Source organism: Salvelinus alpinus, chromosome 23 (genome assembly GCF_045679555.1).
Source record: "Salvelinus alpinus chromosome 23, SLU_Salpinus.1, whole genome shotgun sequence".
Lineage (NCBI taxonomy): Eukaryota > Metazoa > Chordata > Actinopteri > Salmoniformes > Salmonidae > Salvelinus > Salvelinus alpinus.
In genome coordinates, this window is record NC_092108.1 from 35,305,960 (window position 1) to 35,329,313 (window position 23,354).

General features: G+C 42.3%; 1 protein-coding gene across 1 annotated transcript; it reads right to left on the reverse strand.

Moving 5' to 3' along the window:
* Positions 1–488: 488 nt before the first annotated feature.
* LOC139550867 (gelsolin-like) lies at positions 489–23,024 on the reverse strand. The gene is made up of 17 exons (XM_071362089.1): positions 22,886–23,024; positions 19,639–19,826; positions 17,848–18,002; positions 13,375–13,536; positions 11,192–11,341; positions 10,542–10,631; positions 10,103–10,235; positions 9,713–9,801; positions 9,206–9,421; positions 8,731–8,864; positions 8,301–8,391; positions 6,782–6,952; positions 2,788–2,962; positions 2,312–2,427; positions 2,027–2,104; positions 1,845–1,905; positions 489–1,278 (listed from the first exon to the last, which is right to left on the reverse strand). The coding sequence occupies exons 2-17, from the start codon at positions 19,817–19,819 to the stop codon at positions 1,118–1,120; spliced, it is 2,163 nt and encodes a 720-aa protein (XP_071218190.1). The 5' UTR covers positions 19,820–19,826; positions 22,886–23,024; the 3' UTR covers positions 489–1,117.
* Positions 23,025–23,354: the final 330 nt, after the last annotated feature.

Sequence of the window (23,354 nt, forward strand, 5' to 3'; positions counted from 1 at the left end):
TCATGTCATTTCTTCGAGCCATGGCAAGCAGCAAACCATTTTCACTTTCCCGAAGAGTGGCGGGAAAGAGCTGTCTGCCCAGGCTCCCGCGAGACTGGCTGATGAGCAGTTCGATCAAGGTCACCCTGTCAATCATGCCAAGCGCTCTGCCACTGTAGCTCTAAAAGCGGGAAGAAGGAATTCAGGCAACTCTCCTTAGCCAAATGGTGCGTAAAAGGGTAACATTCTCTTGGCGTCTTCCTTTTTTACAGTATCCTAGACGGCTACTATGGTTTTCTGTTCTCATAAGTTAGGTACGTTTTTTTACACCATTTGACCAACTTCAGAAGACAGAGAAATGTTACATGGGAGAAAGAGGTTGTACTGATATTAAAAGTGTGAAACTGTTCTGCTGTCATTCCTGTCCATGTGTGCTCCTGTCAACATAGAAAATGTAGGCTACCAACATGTTCTTATTTCTACCACAGTCCACAGAAGAAAGACAATCCTTTAAAATACTAGGAATTTATTTAAAAGCCATCTGTAATAGCATTTCAGAATCATCAAAAATAATGTCAAAAAGATATCACGTATTTCTTCAGTTAGATACACTACATATACAAAAGTATGTGGACACCCCTTCAAATGAGTGGATCCGGCTATTTCAGCCACACCTATTGCTGACGGATGTATAAAATCGAGCACACCGCCACGCAATCTCCATAGACAAACATTGACCAACTCCATATTAATGTCCATGATTTTGGAATGAGATGTTCGATGAGCATGTCCACATACTTTTGGCCATGTAGTTTATCTTGTTAAAATGCAGCATGCATCACATATCAAGACGAAGGGCAACAAATACCTTTTGGATTCAATACAGTAGAACTACTGGAGTGAGAAGGCTCCCAAAGATATGCTCTAACAGGAAATAAAAAAACATGCTAGGCAAACATTTCATACATCTTTAAAAACGACAACATGATGTTATTTTTTTCAAGCTAGAGTAACAGAGCGGTGCAGTGCACTGGTACAGAATAGAGGCAGGAACTCCCAAACAGCAGTGCATGGGAGTGGCAAGGGTATGGGTATGGGTAAGTGGCAGATAGGTAAGGGGGTGGGTGGAGTTTTGCATTTAGAAGCTGGCACGGATTCTTTCCAGAGGGTCTGTTTCCCACATTTTGGGGTCCCAAGCCTGGAACCAGCCAGTGAAGGTTGGGGGTTCTGCCCCCTGTTTGATGGTGGAGATGGGCAGCCCTCTGCGTCCAGAGGGGTCTGAGTCCACATAGTCCTTAGCTAGGGAGGGAGGGAGGGAGGGAGGGAGGGAGGGAGGGAGGGGAAGAGGGAGGGAGGGAGGGGAGGGAGGGAGGGAGGGAGGGGAGAGAGGGGGGGGGGGGGGGAGAGGGGGGGGGGGGAGAGGAGGGGGGGAGAGAGGGAGGGAGAGAGAGAGGGGGAGAGGGAGAGAGAGGGATGGAGGGATGGAAAGAGCATAAACATTATTCCTGTATTGTGACAGTCCAAGTCTCTGGCTAAAGAGAGAGACCAGAAATACAGTACTGTTATGTTATTAAGTCACAAAAGGAACTCATAATGCTTTGATCCAGAAAATATTTTTATGAAGGCCACAGAAAGTGAAGCTTTAACCATAGGCTGAAACCAATTTCAAGTTCAACTGTATGCAATGGTGAGCGTCGGAGGGAGAAAACAACCTTTTACTAATCTAAAGGTCATCCTTTGATTATATAGCTAGATACAATGAGCATCATAAGATAACTCATGTTCTTCTTAAATCAGTTGTGACCCCCGTCTGGATCCTGAGTAGGGGCCACTGTAAAAGTGTGTTTCTCTGCGTGTTCTCGTACCTATTTTGGGTGCTCCAGTCCTCTCTTCTGCATTCGCATCGTTGCCGATCCAGAGGAAGATCTGTGGGGAGGCCACACATGCTGTTAGCTTCTAGACTTTCAGATTCACTCTGCATTGTTTTTTGAGAGCAGAAGATGAACAAGCTTGTGAATTGTGATTATGATGGAGGAGCTTCACTCACCTGGTCCCAGGTGTCCAGCAACATGACATCATCAGTGGCCAGGTCAGACTGTTGGAAGTCTCCAGGAACCTCTTCCACCTGGTGATTGGAGGATTAAAATACAGCACTGTGGAACATGGGCACATTGGACTTTTGCATTGTAGTATTCCACATTGTGTTACCTATGCAATGTTCTCTCCTTCGGAGTGACACTGAATTTCTCATTGGGGGTTGAATTGAGTAGTCAGCTATCTATCCAAGAGACACGCGACGATAGACACACTCAACAACACTCCCATCACTTACGCTGAGGCATCCGGTCTTGTTGGAGCAGCCAAATAGGCGTGGAGGTTTGACCATGTTCTGCAGACCCTTGGAGGTCTGGTACTCCTTCTTCCCTCCCAGGGCAGACCAGAACCCAGCTAGGACAGGTAAGACCAGCATAGATTCATTTCATTGGTTCTTCGGGAACACTATCGTGTTTTGTTGTGATATTAGCATGTGTGATGTTATCTCTTTCCTGTGTTATTTTAGGGGCACATTTCAATTGTCTAAAGTTGTTTCCTCTCCTTGTAACCTTTCCTTCATCAACACTGATCTGAAAAAAGGTAGATGGTCAAGCAAATGCATGAGAGGATGCCACCACCAAATAGCCTTTACCTATCCTGTGATTTCAGCCTAGTGTAGATGAAGGAGATAAGACAAGAAGAGGAAGACACGTTGGACTATCGAGATGCACCCCACTAATACAATAAAGATGGAATACTACATGAAATCCTTACCTGGCTCCTTGCCCTCAGTCACATCACTGGCACTGCCACCCAGGATGCCCACCACATGCTTGGCGGCGGCCATTTCCTCCTCGCTGGCGCCCACCCCCCTCCACACAAACATGGCATCAGGAGATTTGAGCACAAACACGTCATTGGCATTCAGGAAGGAAGCGGAGGGCTCTACCTGACAGGGAGAAAAAGACAAGAGGTGTTCAGAAGTGGTCTGGTAAAAGTAGAATCCTACTTCTTATACTACACTGTTTCTATACTTCTACTATATTATAGTTTTAGATGTTCTTCTAAGGGCCTGTCAATCCTCCACCCACACCGATGGTCATTATCTCAACTTTTTATTTTGTTTGTCATTTTTTCAGAAGGGGGTTACAGCGTAGAGCTGTGGCGGTCATTCAATTTTGTCAGCAAAATACTGCCTGTCTCACGGTAATTGACCGTTAATTCATATAAACACGTTCAGTATCACCAGGTCTCCACGCATACCAGCCGCATACAAGCCACTGATACGCGCCTTTGGAACATCTACATTGAAAAAAGTCTAATAAAGCAATTTAATATACACCATAACAATAAATCCATTCTTTATTTTAGGCAGGTCTAAACAAACATTATGATATGAAGAAAATGTATTTCAGAAGAACAGAATATGAGTTGACCTACTCTTTGTCTGGCTATGCGCCATGCCATAGGCTGTAGGCTTGTTTATTTAGCAGATAAGTTATGCTTATAAGTCCCATGTCATTATTTTATATTATATGATTTTATAGTGAGAAGAATATAATTGAACTTAGCTGAATAAAATAGAAAGGATATTTTTCCCATTCCAGAACGAGTGTGCAGATGAAGTGGCTATGTTGAGCATAAAAGTGCTAATTTTAATCAGATCCTATACACTAGATTTAGAGTTATTTGGCAACTTTAGTTATGAATGATACAAACCATAGAACGTTGTAGAAATCAAAACATATATGGGCTGCATGATGCGATTATAAGCCATTGATGATTTGAGAAAGTCACAAAAAAGCATGCGCTCTGCTCCTTGCCTCAGGCTGCACATGTTGTTCTCTCATCAAGTGATCATATTTTCACCCATCAGACTATTCTCAATGTAATCTTGTCTTTAACAATATGTCAAATTAGTTTCGATTTAGAATGGACCATTATCAAATGGGCAGGAACAGGGGGGAAACGACATCATCCATATGCACTCGAATAGCGAATGGAGGCCACTTTCCCGCCTGTTCGTTTTTCAATCATGCCAGGTAGGCTACTCCGGTTATTTCACTCCACGCATCAACCACACTGGGCTACAGGTTATATTCCGACCAAACGCCATGCCACGGGCTCTCCAACCCTGTTCCTGAAGGTACCCAGTGCTTCATTTGGGAAACCAAGTGAAATCTGTTCTGAAACATCAATAGCAACATGTTTTCACAACGAAACATATTTCATTAAACTGTTGACAGCCCCTCTCTCTGGAGGGAAAATAGAGCCCTGAGTACCAGGCCATTAGGACCTGATGGAGGGACAAGAGAGCCCTGAGTACCAGGCCATTAGGACCTGATGGAGGGACAATAGAACCATGAGTACCAGGCCATTAGGACCTGATGGAGGGACAAGAGAGCCCTGAGTACCAGGCCATTAGGACCTGATGGAGGGACAAGAGAGCCCTGAGTACCAGGCCATTAGGACCTGATGGAGGGACAATAGAGCCCTGAGTACCAGGCCATTAGGACCTGATGGAGGGACAATAGAGCCCTGAGTACCAGGCCATGAGGACCTGTTGGAGGGACAATAGAGCCCTGAGTACCAGGCCATTAGGACCTGATGGAGGGACAATAGAGCCCTGAGTACCAGGCCATTAGGACCTGATGGAGGGACAATAGAGCCCTGAGTACCAGGCTATTGGCGACCTGATGGTGATTGGCGAGATTGGACATGCTTGGTAGTACCCGAGTGCATAAAAGGAGATTACCTATACTCAGCGGTCCCGTGGAATTTTACTGCGGTCATGACAATGACTGCCAGTGTTGCGGTAAAATGATTAACCCAACAGCCCTACAGGTATAACATTAAAAGTCATATTAATTCAGATATATTCATATATTCAGTTATCATATTTGCATTTCATATTTTCACATATATTTTCTTGTACCCGTGGGTACATTATTCGTTTTTAAATAAGGAGAAATACATACAAAGATAAACAGTATCACCAGTTTTGTAATATTTTGTATTTCGGAAAATAAACAAAAAAGGCTCCCCCTCCCCAGCCCATTCACCCCAGCCCCCTCAGTCCCCATCCACCCGCCCGCATCCTTCCTCCCCACCCGGAAACCATGTTTCCCATCCCTTCCCACACCGCCAAGACCCTCTTCCCGCATCTCCCATCTTAATAGGTAATGGTATCATAATCGATCATTTCAATAAGCATTTTTCTACGGCTGGCCATGCTTTCCACCTGGCTAACCCTACCCCGGCCAACAGCTCAGCACCCCCTGCAGCAACTTAATAGCCTTGGTTTCTCAAATGATTGCCTCACCTGGTTCACCAACTACTACTTCTTAGAGTTCAGTGTGTCAAATCGGAGGGTCTGTTGTCCGAACCTCTGGCAGTCTCTATGGGGGTGCCACAGGGTTCAATTCTCGGGCCAACTATTCTCTGTATATATCAATGATGTCGCTTTTGCTGCTTGTAATTCTCTGATCACTCTACGCAGACAATACCATTCTGTATACATCTGGCCCGTCTTTGGACACTGTGTTAACAAACCTCCAAACGAGCTTCAATGCCATACAACTCTCCTTCCGTGGCCTCCAACTGCTTTTAAATTCTAGTAAAACTAAATGCATGCTCTTCAACCGATTGTTGCCTGCACCCGCCCGACTGACAAGCATCACTACTCTGGACGGTTCTGACTTAGAATATGTGGACAACTACAAATACCTAGGTGTCTAGTTAGACTGTAAACTCTCCTTCCAGACTCACATTAAGCATCTTCAATCCAAAATTAAATCTAGAATTGTCTTCCTATTTCGCAACAAAGCCTCCTTCACTCATGCTGCCAAACATACCCTCGTAAAACTGACTATCCTACCGATCCTTGACTTCGGCGATGTCATTTACAAAATAGCCTCCAACAGTCTACTCAGCAAACTGGATGTAGTCTGTCACAGTGCCATCCGTTTTATAACCAAAGCCCCAAATACTACCCACCACTGCGACCTGTATGCTCTCGTTGGCTGGCCCTCACTACATATTCGTCGCCAAACCCACTAGCTCCAGGTCATCTATAAGTCTTTGCTCGGTAAAGCCCCGCCTTATCTCAGCTTACTGGTCACCATAGCAACACCCACCCGTAGCACGCGCCCCAGCAGGTATATTTCACTGGTCATCCCCAAAGCCAACACTTAATTTGGCAGCCTTTCCTTCCAGTTCTCTGCTGCCAATGACTGGAACGAATTGCAAAAATCACTGAAGCTGGAGTCTTATATCTCCCTCTCTAACTTTAAGCATCAGCTGTCAGAGCAGCTTACCGATCACTGTACCTATACACAGCCAATCTGTAAATAGCACACCCAACTACCTCATCCCCATATTGTTATTTATCCTCTTGCTCTTTTGCACCCCAGTATCTCTACTTGCACATCATCATCTGTACATCTATCACTCCAGCGTTATTTCACCTCTATGGCCTATTTATTGCCTTACCTCCCTACTCTTCTACATTTGCACACACTGTATATAGATTTTTATATTGTGTTATTGACTGTACGTTTGTTTATGTGTAACTCTGTGTTGTTGTTTTTGTCGCACTGCTTTGCTTTATCTTGGCCAGGTCGCAGTTGTAAATGAGAACTTGTTCTCAACTGGCCTACCTGGTTAAATAAAGGTGAAATAAAAATAATAAATAAATAATATACCCCTGTTGAACCCGAACTGACTTATCTTTTCCTCTCCCTCACACATAGACACACTGAGAACTCACCTCTACGGCTCGTGTAGCGCGGGTGGAGGACTGCCGAATGTGGAAGAGTCGTGTGCTGCCAGTGCCTGTCTGTCCTCCTTTACGGGACGTTCCTCCAATGTGGACCATCATGGGCTTGCCCTGGAACAGGCTCATCAGGTGGGGGGGTTCCTGGCCCTGGGTCACACGCACCTGTAGGGGGAAATAGACAAACATGGACACTTAATGATAATGATGTAGATTCAGAAAAAACATTCTAAAGTGATGGGTCATTCTGTTGATTTCATGAAAATTGAGACAAAGGTTGCTGTCCTTAATATACCGAACTGTCACGATGTAACATTATTTGCCAATATGGTGGTACCCATTAAAATGTTAAGCACAAAACTGCTTGAAACACCCAACTGGAAGCAAAACAAAGAGTGATTGCCCTCTGCTGGTCAGTATCAAAACCTTTCCACACAATTATTCCGTCTATAAAGACAGGACAAAATGCATAGGAGACTCAATAAAATGACCTCATTTGCTAGAGACTGGATACCAACGCAGCAGCTGCCCTTGGCAAAAGATCATACATGCACAGGCAAACTGGATGCAGTCTATCACAGTGCCATCCGTTTTGTCACCAAAGCCCCATATACCACCCACCACTGCGACCTGTATGCTCTCGTCGGCTGACCCTCGCTACATATTCGACGCCAGACCCACTGGCTCCAGACCATCTATAAGTCTTTGCTAGGTAAAGCTCTGTCTTATCTCAGCTTACTGGTCACCATAACAACACCCACCCATAGTACACGCTCCAGTAGCTATATCTCACTGTTCATCCCCAAAGCCAACACCTCCTTTGGCCACCTTTCCTTCCAGTTCTCTGCTGTCAATGACTGGAACGAATTGCAAAAATCGCTGAAGCTGGAGACATATCTCCCTCACTAACTTTAAGCATCAGCTATCTGAGCAGCTCACCGACCGCTGCAGCTGTACACAGCCCATCTGTAAATAGCCCATCTATCTACCCATCTACCTACCTCATCCCTATATAGTTTTTATTTACTTTTTTTGCTCTTTTGCACACCAGTATTTCTACTTGCACATCATCACCTGCACATCTATCACTCCAGTGTTAATTTGCTAAATGGTAATTACTTCGCTACTATGGCCTATTTATTTCCTTACCTCCTTACTCCATTTGCACACACTGTATATAGATGTTTCTATTGTTATTGACTGTACGTTTGTTTATGTGTAACTCTGTGTTGTTGTTTTTGTCGCACTGCTTTGCTTTATCTTGGCCAGGTCGCAGTTGTAAATGAGAACTTGTTCTCAACTGGCCTATCTGGTTAATAATTTTTTTTTATTCGGCGTTATGAACCACAATAAATGCAACGGCTTGACAACCTTTGACCTATTGACTGAAAGTGCTTTGTCCAGTGCCCTTACGAATAAAAACGCCACACCGTCATAGCTATTGACTGTGCTGTGCTATTGACACCGATTGCGTTGGGGACAGGAAGATGAGCTGGAGAGTAAAGAGACCCACCTGAACAGGGGCTCCTCCCATAGAGTCATCCAGCTTCACTGTCATGAAGGCAGAGGCAGCCAGCTCATCCTGGGTGCACTTCAGCCCCTGCCTGATACACACACACACAAACCAGCAAACATGTTAACCACACCGGTATCAAATATGGGATAAAAGTATTGAGTCAGTTTGCCATGCTCATTTCAGATACATCTTTCTTTATGAACTAGGTTCAGGAGGACACGTGGAAGTGTTTCAGAATATTCCAGAACAGGTTAGGGTTAGGTAAAATGCCCCCTTTGTGTAACTGATTTGTTGTACACAAACCTGGTGTCGATGTCATTTGCACTGTCCAGGTGCACAGTAGATGATTAGTCATTTGCACTCACTAGGTATAAATACATGATGTCATGTTTACAGCATAGTTGTGGATGATGTCATATGTACTGACCAGGTGTAGATGATGTGCTGCTCCCTGCCTCCCAGTTTGTAGCTGTAGAGGATGAGGTAACAGTCTCCACCATAGAACTGGCCGTAGGAGGAGGGATCCACAGCCACTTTATCACCGTCCTCAACACGCCAGATCTGAAAACAAAGCAATAGTTAGGGGTGCTCACTCACAATATCATTTTCAACGTTTATGTTGCTGCCCTGATTTGTTCTGAAAGTGCCCAGCACCCTGACTGCTGCTTCAAAACCTTGTATTTGCCTGAACTTTCCTAAATTTAAGATAGAAACACAGTAAAGTCCAAAGACTTAGTTCAGGGGTCTGAAACGTTCGGGTGGTGGGCCACATTCGGCCCAAAAGATGATTTAATACGGCCCGTGGTTGTCTATGTAAATATAAACAGACAGACCCTGGGAAAAATTAGTTTGAGATCCTTGACTTAGTTATTTCCATTGTAGTCCAGTATTATGTGTTTTACCTGGACTTTGCCTTTACCATCATCCACCATGCCATGCTGGGCGGCCATGTTTTTATTGGAGTGGAGGGAGGAGGCGTCGAACGGCACTTGCTCCACCTTGGCAATGCGGCCGATGCTGTAGGCCTTACTGGGACCTGTGGTCTGGTCCTTGTCCTTCCAGTCACTGAAGAACTGCTTGAAAAGAGTGGTCTCGCCTCCTGATGGAAGTACCTGGATCTGCAGGGCCGAAGAAGAAATACACGTTTTTTGTTTGCCATAAACCACAAATTCATCTCACGTTCGTTCCAATAGCTGAGTGATAAATGAAACTTGGAATTATGGTTATGTGAAACTATCAATCTTTTTTTAATATTCATTATCGTTCAAAAGTTTAAGTCACTTTTTGGGGGGGAAAGTGGACATGGCTAACAAAATTTGGACCATTTCCTAGTAGTGCCTGAGCAAGACCTAGGAATGGTCAAAATGTTTTTTTTCAAAATTAAACTTCCCGTTATTCCATCAGTGTACCTGTGTCTTATCGGAGTAGCCCTTCTCTTTGATGAACTTCTGGGCTGCTGACATGGCTGCTTTACGTTCCGATGTGTTGGCCTTGGGTCCTGTGAAGGGGAAACAGATAGGGATGCTAAATTATCAACCCAACTCAACAAGACTCTAAAAAAAAAACCTGACGATTGCTAAAACAAATACGTAAAGAGAAAACTCTGAAAAGATTGCTGTAAAACATTACACGTTGAGGTAGCCATTTATGCCCCGACACTATTTTTGGCCAGACGGAGCTGTTTCCCAGAAGTTACATATTTTCCGATAATCGACTTGCTTCGTCAAAGTGCGTCACATAATGATCAATATCCTGGCAAATGTTTCAAAAGCAGAGCGAAGAGGAGAAGAGTAGCCTACCTTTCCATACGAAGACGTTCTTGTCCACTCCGTTGTCCAGGATGTAGCACTCCTCAGCGGTCAGCATGGCCTGTTTGAAGGGGCTGGAGGAGGCCACCACCGATGACTTCATAGAGCCAGAGGCATCGGAGATCTACAAAACACAGGGATTAGATATCAACAGACACATATTCATCCTGTACATATGTTGACAGTACTCCCTTGAAAAGCAATGTGTTCTTCTCTACGGATTCCCATATATAAATAAGGGATCAATATGGAATCAACAAATATATACAACATCAGAGATCTACAATGTACGTCAATAAGCTTGAGAGATCAACAATATGTGAGAACTGAAATGGATAACACCATTATCAAGAGAAGAGAACAATGAGATAAGAACAATGACAAATCATGATGCTGATGCTAAACAGAAAAGTGCAGTAACATCAGTTACCATGTAGAGGGCGCCCTTCTTCCTGTTGGAGGTGTCCACCTTCTCATCATCGGGTGTGCCAGGGGGGATACTGGGTTTGGGCCCCAGAGTCTATGAGGATCCAACATGGAAGATTAGCTTCATACAGAAACACAGAGAAGCCTTGTTCCAGGCCCCATACACATGCATGGCCAGTCTCTCTTTTCTCTCTCTTATTCACGTTCTCTATCTCTCTCCCCCTTTTTATTTATCATTTTCTCTCTCGTTAGTCTTAGAGACATTGCCATATACTTGTTTGGGGGGGGGGGGCAGTTTAGCAAAAGGCTATGGCACAGAAGTGGCACAGGGTACAAAAAAGGCATTTGTACCCATCTGCATTCCCACAGTGAAGGTGATTTCAATAACCAGGAAACTCCTAAAAAATGTATAGCACCATTTTACGATATGTTATACAGTAATTACCACTTCCAATTATGAATATTTGAATGTTACTTGGATACTGTACATGTATAAGTATGATTGATTTTCTTGTGTGTGTGTGTGTTGGTACATGCACGCGTGTGTGTGTGTGTGTGTGTGTGTGTGTGTGTGTGTGTGTGTGTGTGTGTGTGTGTGTGTGTGTGTGTGTGTGTGTGTGTGTGTGTGTGTGTGTGTGTATCCCTATCCTTCACCTCAGTAAGTGCCTGTGGCTCAGCCCCATCCTCCACCATGTGGAGTTTGGCCCTGCCGTTCCTCTCGTTGTCCCTGATGTCAATGGCCACCTGGGAGGCCTTCAGACGCTCAAAACGGTTACACTCACTGCCACACCACTGGTAGATATCCTGAGGAAGAGGTAGAGTGGAGAAGACCGAGGAAATAAAAGGTTTAGCTAGCTTTCCAGTGTCACCTAGTTACATGTCTTTTCGATGCCTAAGGGCTCTATACGTGTATTGAAATTCAACTATGTGATTTCTGGTGTCCACCATTTTTGCTTCTAATGTTACTTAGCTATAGCCCTTCAGGCTTGAACTCCTATATTGAGATGCCTAACTTGAAATGTTATGCAAATAATCATTGACGTCAATGCATGATTTACAGAGATGTGAGGTGCTGTAAATATGAGTTCAGGTTAATGGTGATGATTTCACCAATTCTACCGACTACAGAGTCCCTTCAATGGTGTAGCCACATCATTTTGCTCATCATATAACTTAGCTAAAAGCTCTGACTCTAGCTTTCAAATACCAACACCTACATCATCATTCAAAGGTTTTAGAACACCTACTCATTCAAGGATTTTTCTTAATTTTTACTATTTTCTACATTCTATAACAATAGTGAAGACATCAAAACTATGAAATAACACATATGGAATCATGTAGTAACCAAAAAAGTGTTAAACAAATCAAAATATATTTTATATTTAAGATTCTTCAAATAGCCACCCCTTTGCACACTCTTGGCATTCTCTCAACTAGCTTCATCTGGAATGCTTTTCCAACAGTCTTGAAGGAGTTCCCAAATATGCTGAGCACTTGTTGGCTGCTTTTCCTTCACTCTGTGGTCCAACTCATTCCAAACGATCTCAATTTGGTTGAGGTCGGGGGATTGTGGAGGCCATGTCATCTGATGCAGCACTCCATCATTCTCCTTCTTGGTAAAATAGCCCTTACACAGCCTGGAGGTGTGTTGGGTCATTGTCCTGATGAAAAAACAAATGATAGTCCCACTAAGTCCAAACCAGGTGGGATGGCGTATCGCTGCAGAATGCTGTGGTAGCCATGCTGGTTAAGTGTTCCTTGAATTCTAAATCAATCACAGACAGTGTCACCAGCAAAGCACCCCCACACCATAACACCTCCTCCTCCATGCTTTACGGTGGGAAATACACATGCGGAGATCATCCGTTCACCCACACCGCATCTCAAAAAGACACGGCGGTTGGAACCAAAAATCTCCAATTTGGACTCCAGAACAAAGGACAGATTTCCACCGGTCTAATGTCCATTGCTTGTATTTCTTGGCCCAAGCAAGTCTCTTCTTCTTATTGGTGTCCTTTAGTAGTGGTTTCTTTGCAGCAATTTGACCACAAAGGCCTGATTCACAGTCTCCTCTGAACAGTTGATGTTGAGATGTGTCTGTTACTTGAACTCTGTGAAGCATTTATTTGGGCTGCAATTTCTGAGGCTGGTAACTCTATTAAACATATCCTCTGCAGCAGAGGTAACTCTGGGTCTTCTATTCCTGTGGTGGTCCTCATGAGAGCCAGTTTCATCATAGCGCTTGATGGTTTTTGCGACTGCACTTGAAAAAACTTTCAAAGTTCTTGACATTTTCTGTATTGACTGACCTTCATGTCTTAAAGAAATGATGGACTGTCATTTCTCTTTGCTTATTTGAGCTGTTCTTGACATAATATGGACTTGGTCTTTTACCAAATAGGGCTATCTTCTCTATACCCCCTACCTTGTCACAACACAACTGATTGGCTCAAACGCATTAAGGAAAGAAATTCCACAAATTAACTTTTAAGAAGGCACACCTGTTAATTGAAATACATTCCAGGTGACTACCTCATGAACCTGGTTGAGAGAATGCCGAGAGTGTGCAAAGCTGTCATCAAGGCAAAGGTTGGCTATTTGAAGAATCTCAAATATAAAATATATTTAGATTTGTTTAACACTTTTATGGTACGACATGATTCCATATGTATTATTTCATAGTTTTGATGTCTTTGCTATTATTCTACAATGTAGAAAATAGTGAAAATAAAGAAAAACCTTTTTAATGAGTAGGTGTTCTAAAACTTTTGACCGGTAGTGTATATACACAGGTCTACATATCACCTAGGCTGTACTGTGTAGACGAGCGTTACCTTTCCCAGGTCCACGATAAAGCAGTCTCCCTGGTTGAAGCTAGCCCAGGACAGGGCCACCTCTGTGGCTCGGATGGCCCGCCTCCCCTTGATGTGCAACAGGCGCTTCACGCTCATGTCATTGGTCACGACGTGTTGGAAGCCTGAGGCCACACCCCCTTGCTGTGATGGGAGAGGTCAAATTAGGTGAAAGAGTAAAGAGGAGATCAGAGGCTTTTTTGCTGGTGGGTCTCTCTATAAACTAGGGTACCAGTGAGTGTTTCCTGTAGTGGACAACTGTTTGGAGCTGTTACAAAGTCAATTGTAATAATTTGCCTTTTTTTTTTTCATGTGAATACATTAAGATATAAAGGGGTAACATTCAATATAATTCATGAGTTGAATCAAAACCTATGTTTAAACACTACCTTTCTGTCCTTACATTTATCATACTGCTGTTTGTCATTATATCATATACTAAGCATTTAACAATTGAATTACACATTGAATTACAAAATCCATGATATTGCTGTTGGACTCCTTCTTGTATGGAGATCTCGGAAGTGCACTGTAACCCGTAACATTTCGTTTGGCACGGTGTGAAAACAGTTTTCATGGGCACACATATCCCAAACAATGTATGGATTTGCAGAATCAAATGCCTCTAACAGAAAGAATATTGTAACTTTAACAAGATGAATCAAACAAAAATCAATACTGTCATTAAAGGGGTTCTTTAAGTTATGCATAACAGTTGTTTGATGCACATTTGATGTCCGGCTGTTTAGTTATGTGGGGAAATGATGGTGCAACATCAGCTGATTCAGGAGAGGGTTTTCTGAGAATCAAGTGATAAACAGCTGGTGTCAGTGGAGACCCGTCATTCAGGGCAGGTGGAGCAGAGCCTGTTTGGAGCCACACATTTTTTATTGGGCTTGCCTGTTTTGCATGTTATTTTGGCATTAATACATGTCACATATCAGTTTGCAAACAATGTCCAAAAAAATATACACTACAGTTCAAAAGTTTGGGGTCACTTAGAAATGACCTTGTTTTTGAAAGAAAAGCAAATTTTTTGTCCATTAAAATAACATACAATTGATCAGAAATACAGTGCAGACATTGTTAATGTTGTAAATGACTATTGTAGCTGGAAACGGCAGATTTTTTATGGAATATCTACGTTGGCGTACAGAGGCCCATTATCAGCAACCATCACTCCTGTGTTCCAATGGCACGTTGTGTTAGCTAATCCAAGTTAATCATTTTAAAAGGCTAATTGATCATTAGAAAACCCTCACTCATGGGGACACTATGTCACCTCCAATTCTAAGGGTGGACTTAGAAAATTCTAGCCCCTTGGGTGCTGCCATAGAGTTACATTAGAAGCGCCCATCCAAGAAGGCTCAAGGTCATTGGCCACAGATAAAATGACGTCAAATCGCGTTATAGCTACTGTAGCTTTGATTGGACTGATCATGTCAACATCATACTTTCAAAATCTTAGCTAGCAGTCATCATCATGAATCAAGTTGACAATCTACAGGCAAATCCTTTTTAATCCTTGTCATATGAAGAGAAATAATGGTGAGAAATTACAGATGAAATGTATCGGGGCTCATCGGCCATTGGACATAAACATTACACAACAAGTTGGAAATCGCAAATTCAACAATGAGTGGTTTGGAAGGAATCTGTGAGTTCAAGACAACTGGGAACTCGGGAAAACAAGCTACTAATGGGAAAATACGTTTTGAACTTTCATCCAATTCGGAATTGTAAATGGGGAACTCAGGCCTCTTTCTAGAGCTATGATCTGAAGATCACTGACGTCATCATGATTTGACCTTTTTTTTCCCATAGGTCCCAGTTGTCTTGAAAGCACCATAAATCCAGAGAATGCCAGACCTTGATGAAAAAGTTTGATGACTAAATTTGCCCACGAAGCACCGCCGCATTACCTTCCTGTTCAACCGCTACCTTCCTGTGAGCACAGCACAACAAGGTGAGTCCAAAAATATCTTGTATGCTGTTGCATGAATGATGTAATATGCCAGGGAGATATGTATACCGTAGCTAAGAAAATAATACTAAGTGTATGTTGTGTAGTAAGCTGTTAGTAGCCCATTTGCCTCACCCTAATAATTTGGTCTATTTTCCCCTCTTAATTTCGCCTACTGTTCTGACTTGGTGGTGCACATGTTTTTGAGAAATGTAATCATAGAATATTGTCAGAGCTTTCATTGTCTGCTTATATACCCCCTTTATTTATTCTATGTTTCGGACTTGGTGTACAGGGAGAACACTGTAAGAACGGCCCATGTTCTGAATTCTATCGCTGTACATTTCAAAAGTGCTGAACAAATAGTTATATTGACTAACGTCCGTCCTAGCTCGCTCATTAATGTCTTTATCAAAATTCCGGATTGCCTCTTATCCGCTCAGGGAAAGTTATTTTCATTAAATAAACACACACAGTGATTTATTAGACATACAGTGATGATAAAAAAAAATGTTTTACAAAGACTGCACGGGGGCTTTAATAGTTGAATCTCAATTGCATTTTCTTGACTAGTCGCATCCGCTCTCCTTCTCAAAATTCATTGGATGAGAAGGTCAGAGATCCTTCCCATTCCTCACCTACCTCTCAAAGCACATTGGGAGAGAGGAGTGAAGGTTCTTCCCCGCAGGCTGCAATGCACTTTCAAGAGCATTCATTTGTCGTTTTTAGACACAGACTTAGCCAGATATGAATACAGATTTCCGTTTGCAAACCATAGATATCACTGTCCAAACTACAATTTAACGCAAATAATTGTAGGTTTCCACCATTGATAAATCTTGGTTTTTCTTTTCCTCTTAAGGGAATTCAAAGCTTGTTGTTGTGTTATGTGGCTATTTATGAAATTCCCAAAATGAGAAACAGAACCAGTCTGAGGAAGAGAGGTTCTCCTGAGAAAAACAGAGAACTTTCCATGGCAGAGATGCAGCAGGAAGGAATGTTTTATGACTGCAGGGTAACAAAGGCCTCAGATATTCAGCCCTAGCTAGCTTGTTTCTCTCTCTGTCTATTTTTCTCTCTCTCCCTCTCCCTCCCTCCCTCTCTCTCTCTCCCGCTCTCTCAAGGACACAGTGTGCAACTCTAAAATAGAAGGAAGCCAGTTTCCAGTTTCCAATGGTAAACAGAAATGGTTAAATTACTGTGATCTTTACTGTGGCTTTTGTGGAAACATAAAACAGATGGTGAGAGGAACAACAAGAGGCAAAACTCTCAAACCCGATGGTTGTAGTATTATAACAGAGATGTTACTGTATTACAGGTCACTATGACTAACCCCTCTTGCCCCAACCCGTACCTTTCTAAAACCACTTCCTTATCATCAACTGACTGCTCTCATTCAAAATGTCTGCTCTCATTCAAAACGTCTGCTCTCATTCAAAATGTCTGCTCTCATTCAAAATGTCTGCTCTCATTCAAAATGTCTGCTCTCATTCAAAATGTCTGCTCTCATTCACAATGTCTGCTCTCATTCAAAATGTCTGCTCTCATTCAAAACGTCTGCTCTCATTCAAAACGTCTGCTCTCATTCACAATGTCTGCTCTCATTCAAAATGTCTGCTCTCATTCAAAATGTCTGCTCTCATTCACAATGTCTGCTCTCATTCAAAATGTCTGCTCTCATTCAAAATGTCTGCTCTCATTCAAAATGTCTGCTCTCATTCAAAATGTCTGCTCTCATTCAAAACGTCTGCTCTCATTCAAAACGTCTGCTCTCATTCAAAACGTCTGCTCTCATTCACAATGTCTGCTCTCATTCAAAATGTCTGCTCTCATTCAAAACGTCTGCTCTCATTCAAAACGTCTGCTCTCATTCACAATGTCTGCTCTCATTCAAATGTCTGCTCTCATTCAAATGACTGCTCTCATTCAAATGACTGATCTCCTTCAAATGACTGATCTCATTCAAAATGTCTGCTCTCATTCAAATGACTGATCTCCTTCAAATGACTGATCTCATTCAAAATGTCTGCTCTCATTCAAATGACTGATCTCCTTCAAATGTCTGCTCTCATTCAAAATGTCTGCTCTCATTCAAATGACTGATCTCCTTCAAATGTCTGCTCTCATTCAAAATGACTGATATCATTCAAAATGACTGATCTCATTCAAATGACTGCTCTCATTCAAAATGACTGCTCTCATTCAAAATGACTGATCTCATTCAAAATGACTGCTCTCATTCAAAATGACTGATCTCATTCAAATGACTGATCTCATTCAAATGACTGCTCTCATTCAAAATGTCTGCTCTCATTCAAATGACTGATCTCATTCAAAATGTCTGCTCTCATTCAAATGACTGCTCTCATTCAAATAACTGATCTCATTCAAAATGTCATTAGTGGACCATACATTGGAAAATAGTTATTTTATATAGTTATAATAGCTCTCCCAACTCATATCTGTCTGATTGTTAGTTGAAAGCGACTGACCTTGTACTTGATGCCAGACTTGAAGTAGCCCATGAAGGTGATGGACTCATTGTTCTGGACCTCTCTGAACTGGACCGGCCCTCCGCCCAGGAAGTCATCCAGCTGCGTGGCAAAGATGGCCGCCGCTCCGCTCTCATCCTGAGAACACTCATCACCTGGAGTGAAGAAAGAGAAGGGAGAAAGTGAGACATCGTTCACAGAGAAATTGCTAAAAATCATGCACAGACCAAAGACTTGCGTCCAAGCCTTTATTCAAAGTGTTCTCATTTGAACTGTGGCGTATAGTCTGGTGACGGCCTGTTTTGGTTCTGGACAATTCTTTAATAATTGCTCCGAGCTGACGGAATGAGACTTCATGCCAAGGTTTACATACAAATAATGAGTACAAGAAAATGCTTATATTAGAACTGGTTTGATCAGAGCCACCAAGGTCCAGTCAGTCCTTTACTACGGGTAAACGTTGCTGTGGTTGGGCCCTAGGGCTCCAACATGGGGTTAAACCGTGGTGGGTGGAGTTGTTCGCCATTTTGCATTGATCCCTCTCAGATCTCAAACGGGGGGATAGAGAATGTTAGATCTGTAATGCCAGCACCACAGTAAAGAAATGAAGCCTTGTTAGCAAGGTACCACATAAACATGTCCAGACCCGTCTGTCTATTGTGGGTGGGTAATGACTACCCGGAACTGGTATGACATGTGTGCGAGCACGGCTCAGCACGCACACTGGGTTCACTCTGGTTTGCCTTGTTGTGAAGTCAAACTGACAAACTAGAAGTTTAGAGAGGAGAGAAGGGAAGACAGCGAGAGAAAAAGAGACAGACAGAGAGAGAGAGAAGCAAGGAAATGAGAGGAGAGAGAGTTTCTAATTTGATGTGGGCTTTCTTTGAAGATAAGTGTACTTGTATGTAGCCTACCAGGCCCAGAAAGATCTTTAGCCAATTGAATTAAGCTAATAGACAAGACAGGAAAGCAAGAGGGCAAATAGATTTACACAAATACATTTCACACATGAGTGTGAGTACCAGGAAGGAGAGTTTCAACATCACTGTTATCGCAACACAACATTGACAAAGCATCATAGTGATGTGTGTTGCTGGGAATGCTTTCTCATGTGATCACCTCACTTCAAACCAAGTGTGAGAAAACTGAACATTTTCTGCACAAGCAATACCTGCTATATATAGATTTACCAAAGCGTCTACGTGTAAATTGACCACAGCTAAAGGGTGTTACTGTTTACACACATACACACTCTGAAAAAGTCACGTTTTCTATAAGTGAGTGTAACTGATGATTGGGAAAGAACGCGACTTCCACTCTTGTTGAAATTCATACGGGCGAACTTCAGAGGAGGCTGGTGGGAGGAGCTATAGGAGGACGGGCTCACTGTAATGTCTGGAATGGAATCAATGGAATGGTCCCAAACACATCTAGCGCACGGAAACAACGTGCTTGACTCGGTTCCATTCCAACCATTCCAATGAGTCCGTCCTCCTATAGCTCCCCCCACCAGCCTCCTCTGGTGTACTTGTCTGTGGGAATATCTATACCCCATCCATATGTCCATACTAGTCTGTCTGTGTCATGTCTGCCGGTGACCCAGATCCAATAACTCCACTACATAGCTTTCTCAAGTCCAGTCCATGTCTGATCAGTGGTTACGTTGAGGAATGTGAGTATTATCAAAGCATTTTAGCGGGGGGGCAGGGGTTAGTGACATTTCTTCAACATCTAAAGAAATGGCTGTTAAGAGCCTAGTAGGTGTAGTGTGTGTGTGTGTGTGTGTCTTACCCATCCACATGTGTATGTAGTGGGAGGGGGCTGCGGTGGTGTAGAGGAGGATGTACGCGTCTCCTGTGAAGAAGTTGCCGTGTAGGGCCTTGGGGACAGGCCTCAGGTCCATGTTCTCAATACGCCACACCTGCAGCCCTGTCTCCTTCCCAGCGGCCACAAATTCCTTGTGGGACACCATGATGGCTCTGAGAGAGAGAGAGAGAAGAGAGAGAAGAGAGAGAAGAGAGAGAGAGAGAGAGAGAGAGAGAGAGAGAGAGAGAGAGAGAGAGAGCGAGAGAGAGAGAGAGAGAGACAGAAGGAAGGAAGGAAGGAAGGAAAGAAAGAAGAGAGAGAGGAAGAGGGAACATGTTCGTATCTCAATGTTCCTCAAAAATGGTGACAGTTTCTCATTTCTAACCTTTATCGCCACTGTTTTCATCATTGCATTGTCTGTTGTAATTTGACTGCATCTGCCATCTTTTAAATTAAAAAGACAGGCTGTAAAAGAGAAATTAACAGAGAATGAGAATGAGAGCGAGAGGCAGACCTGTCATAAATGTTGTATGGAGAACCAAAGCTATCGCCTGTCTCAACAGGACCTCAGATAGGGTTTGTTAGTCTAGGGTTGTAGTAGTCAACTAACAACGGTCATAACTGAGGTTATAAATACCCATGTTATCTTGACCATCTAGTTGATCATTTTGTGAGAAGCGATTATATTTGAAGCACTAGATACCGAAAGCATTAACATAACCCTATATGTGAAAATGTGCTACTTCCTCTGAAAGTAGTGGTGGCCTACTACAAAGAAATTAGATTTGGTACCACAGGCACACAGGACAAGATTATGGTGACATAAACCTGGCTTCCGTATGCTTTTTTGACATTTAAATGGCACAAGGACGATGAGGGAGACTAATTTAAGTTTAAAATTACATGTTTTTATTTGTCTTATGTATGCTACGGGATACACATGGTATTCACTGTCCAACAAAATGCTTACTTACAGGTTCCTTCTCGACAATGCAATAACAATAAGATATAATACAATATAAAAATACGAACATAAAGAAAATGGCTCAGATTAAACTGAAAATAGAAGCAAAGATAATTATGAAACCACTACTTCTACTGACGCATTTCACATCAGCGATGTTATTGTATGATAACTGTAAAACCAATCATTACACAGTAAAACCAAGTGTTTAGGATCTGAACACATAATTAAACACTTTTCTGTAACACTGTGAAGGTATTGAGAATTTAAATGAAAACCTGTCACAGTGTTTAGATTGTAAACACCAGAACATATTTATCTGCTGTATGACTTCTTAAATCACATGAACACAGTACTAGGCATTAGGTTTTAAACACTAAACACTGGGGGTGTTGTTTGAACACTGTAGGGTATAAAACCTCTGTATATTTGCATATTTCCCAGCATGCCTTTTTTAGTGAACGTGAAAGATACCTACCCATGACTGTGTTTGTTAGTGACAGAGACATCATCATTGCATTAAATAACTTATAATTCTGAAGCCTTCATCAAATGGCTGCCTAAGTGAATGTGTTTCAATTAAAAGTAAGCATTTTATGGCCACATAAGGCCTTTAGTAGTAGCATAGTTATCCTCAACATTGTGGTCTGAAAATCCAGGATCATGGGACACATGCAATTCAAAATACACTGGTTTGTGAAGTGATTAGCAATTCTTATCAGAATCCACCCGGAGGGAAGATAGACAATAATTTCAATATTTTATCACTCAGTATGACTGCTATGGTGAGGACTTAACATTCAAGGCTAACTAAACCATCTAAACTGGAACAACAATCTCAGTAATGGGTGCAATAAATCCAACCCCTTACAAATTGGATTAGTTAAGAAAAGGGTAAGATATCTATCTTTGTATAGTATAAGATCAATTCATCAATCCATGTGCATGAGGAAACAGAGATATTAAAACAAACTTTTTTTTTTTTTTTTACCAACCTGCAACAAAGCATACTAGGAAATGGGATAGAGGCCCCTCCCACATATCTTTCACTCAGGGAGTTAACGGAAATGAACTCAACACAGTCGAGTAATAACATCACTACACGATTTAAAATATTTATTGAATCCGTTGTGCTGAATATAGGTAGGGTGACAGACATTCCTAACACTGATCTGAATAAAAGGCATGGAAAGTCACGTACATTTTTACTGACTAAATGCACTCTAAACAGGATAATGGGAAAGTAAACACTAGTGTTTAAAATCTGAACACTTAGGAGATATATATGTTCTCCTGGTTGGAAACCGACTCGAAAAATCTGCCTATTATGTTTAATCTTGCATTCTCAACACCTGTGTTTAAGATGAGAACACTATTGGCAAATATAAATGCCTATTGTTTAAGTTTTAAAGACTGAGATTTAGGTTATAAACATGTTTCATGGTTTTACACTGTAGAAATAGTGCACTCCTCTACCAGTAACCTCAGCTAACTGTGCTTGCCTTTGTATGAATGAACTATCTGTCTGGTTCTGCTTTGACGAGATAGACGAGAAAATATAATCGCACTCAAATCAACAACACCTTGGGATAATGCAAATGTGTTGGGTGAGATAGTTATCATTTCTACTGAACATACATTTTGGTTGTCACTGCATGACCAAATACTAAAATACCTTTCTCTCTCACACAGACACAGACCGAGAAGCTGAGACACACGCACCCACAAACACACCCACGCGCGCACACAACTCAATGATGACATTTTTCTCTTCCAGGGAATGTGTTGTATAACAGACGTAGCCTATGCCTGGAAATGTTATCAAGACTAGTAACAAGTTGTCCGTGCACGACTCTCTTTCACTGTGATAGACCTATTTACACTTCATTGACACAACTGGTAAAATAAAGGCATTAGTTTGGCTTTTAGACAACTACAAAAAGCAATAAGCAGTTGAAGAGATCATGTTTCAGTCGATTTCGGTTCAAATTTAGGCTTCAAGAGAGGAATAGAGCGAATGCACGATCAGTCACACGTATGAATTCATGTGAAACTTTGCGCAAAACTGTTGAAGAATGAAGGCCAAACTTCAACAGGTCTACAACATATATTGCGCACGACAATTTTGACAAAACTCGATATAAATCTATGCATAATACAGTTTCCATATGGACCTTTGCTGGTTCAAACAACAGGTCACGCAACAACGAATAAAAGTCAACCAAATTATAATTAAAAATGCATTAATTAATACAAAAAGTAACTCACCGCTTGACAGATGTATAACGGAGGATACGAGAATGTGTGTTGCGCGAGCAGATGTGGACGCGTATGCGACTTCTCTTCCAGAGGCAAAGAGCCTTGTTAATTGCTTGTGGGAGGGTTTAGCCGTTTATGGGAGCACCCTACTGACCCCCCCACCCCCCCACCCCCCACACACACACACAAGGAAGGAGGCTATGCAGCAAGTAAGGTCAGAAACAAGCATGTAATTCTCCTTCTGTAACCTTTTGACTTGAGTGACTTGCAGCTCTTTGGTCAGAGCCAACTGAAACAGTACGGACAAACTAAATCTTATTTTGTGATAAAGGAAATTGGCATCATGAGCTGCTTCCTGGACTGGGGTAATATTTAGGCTGTGTTTGAGGGACTTCCCTTCTGCAGACTAGAGGTAGCATACAGATTATGACTTTGGGTAGCCTATAACCCACTAGCTGGGACATTGGAGAACGCTCCA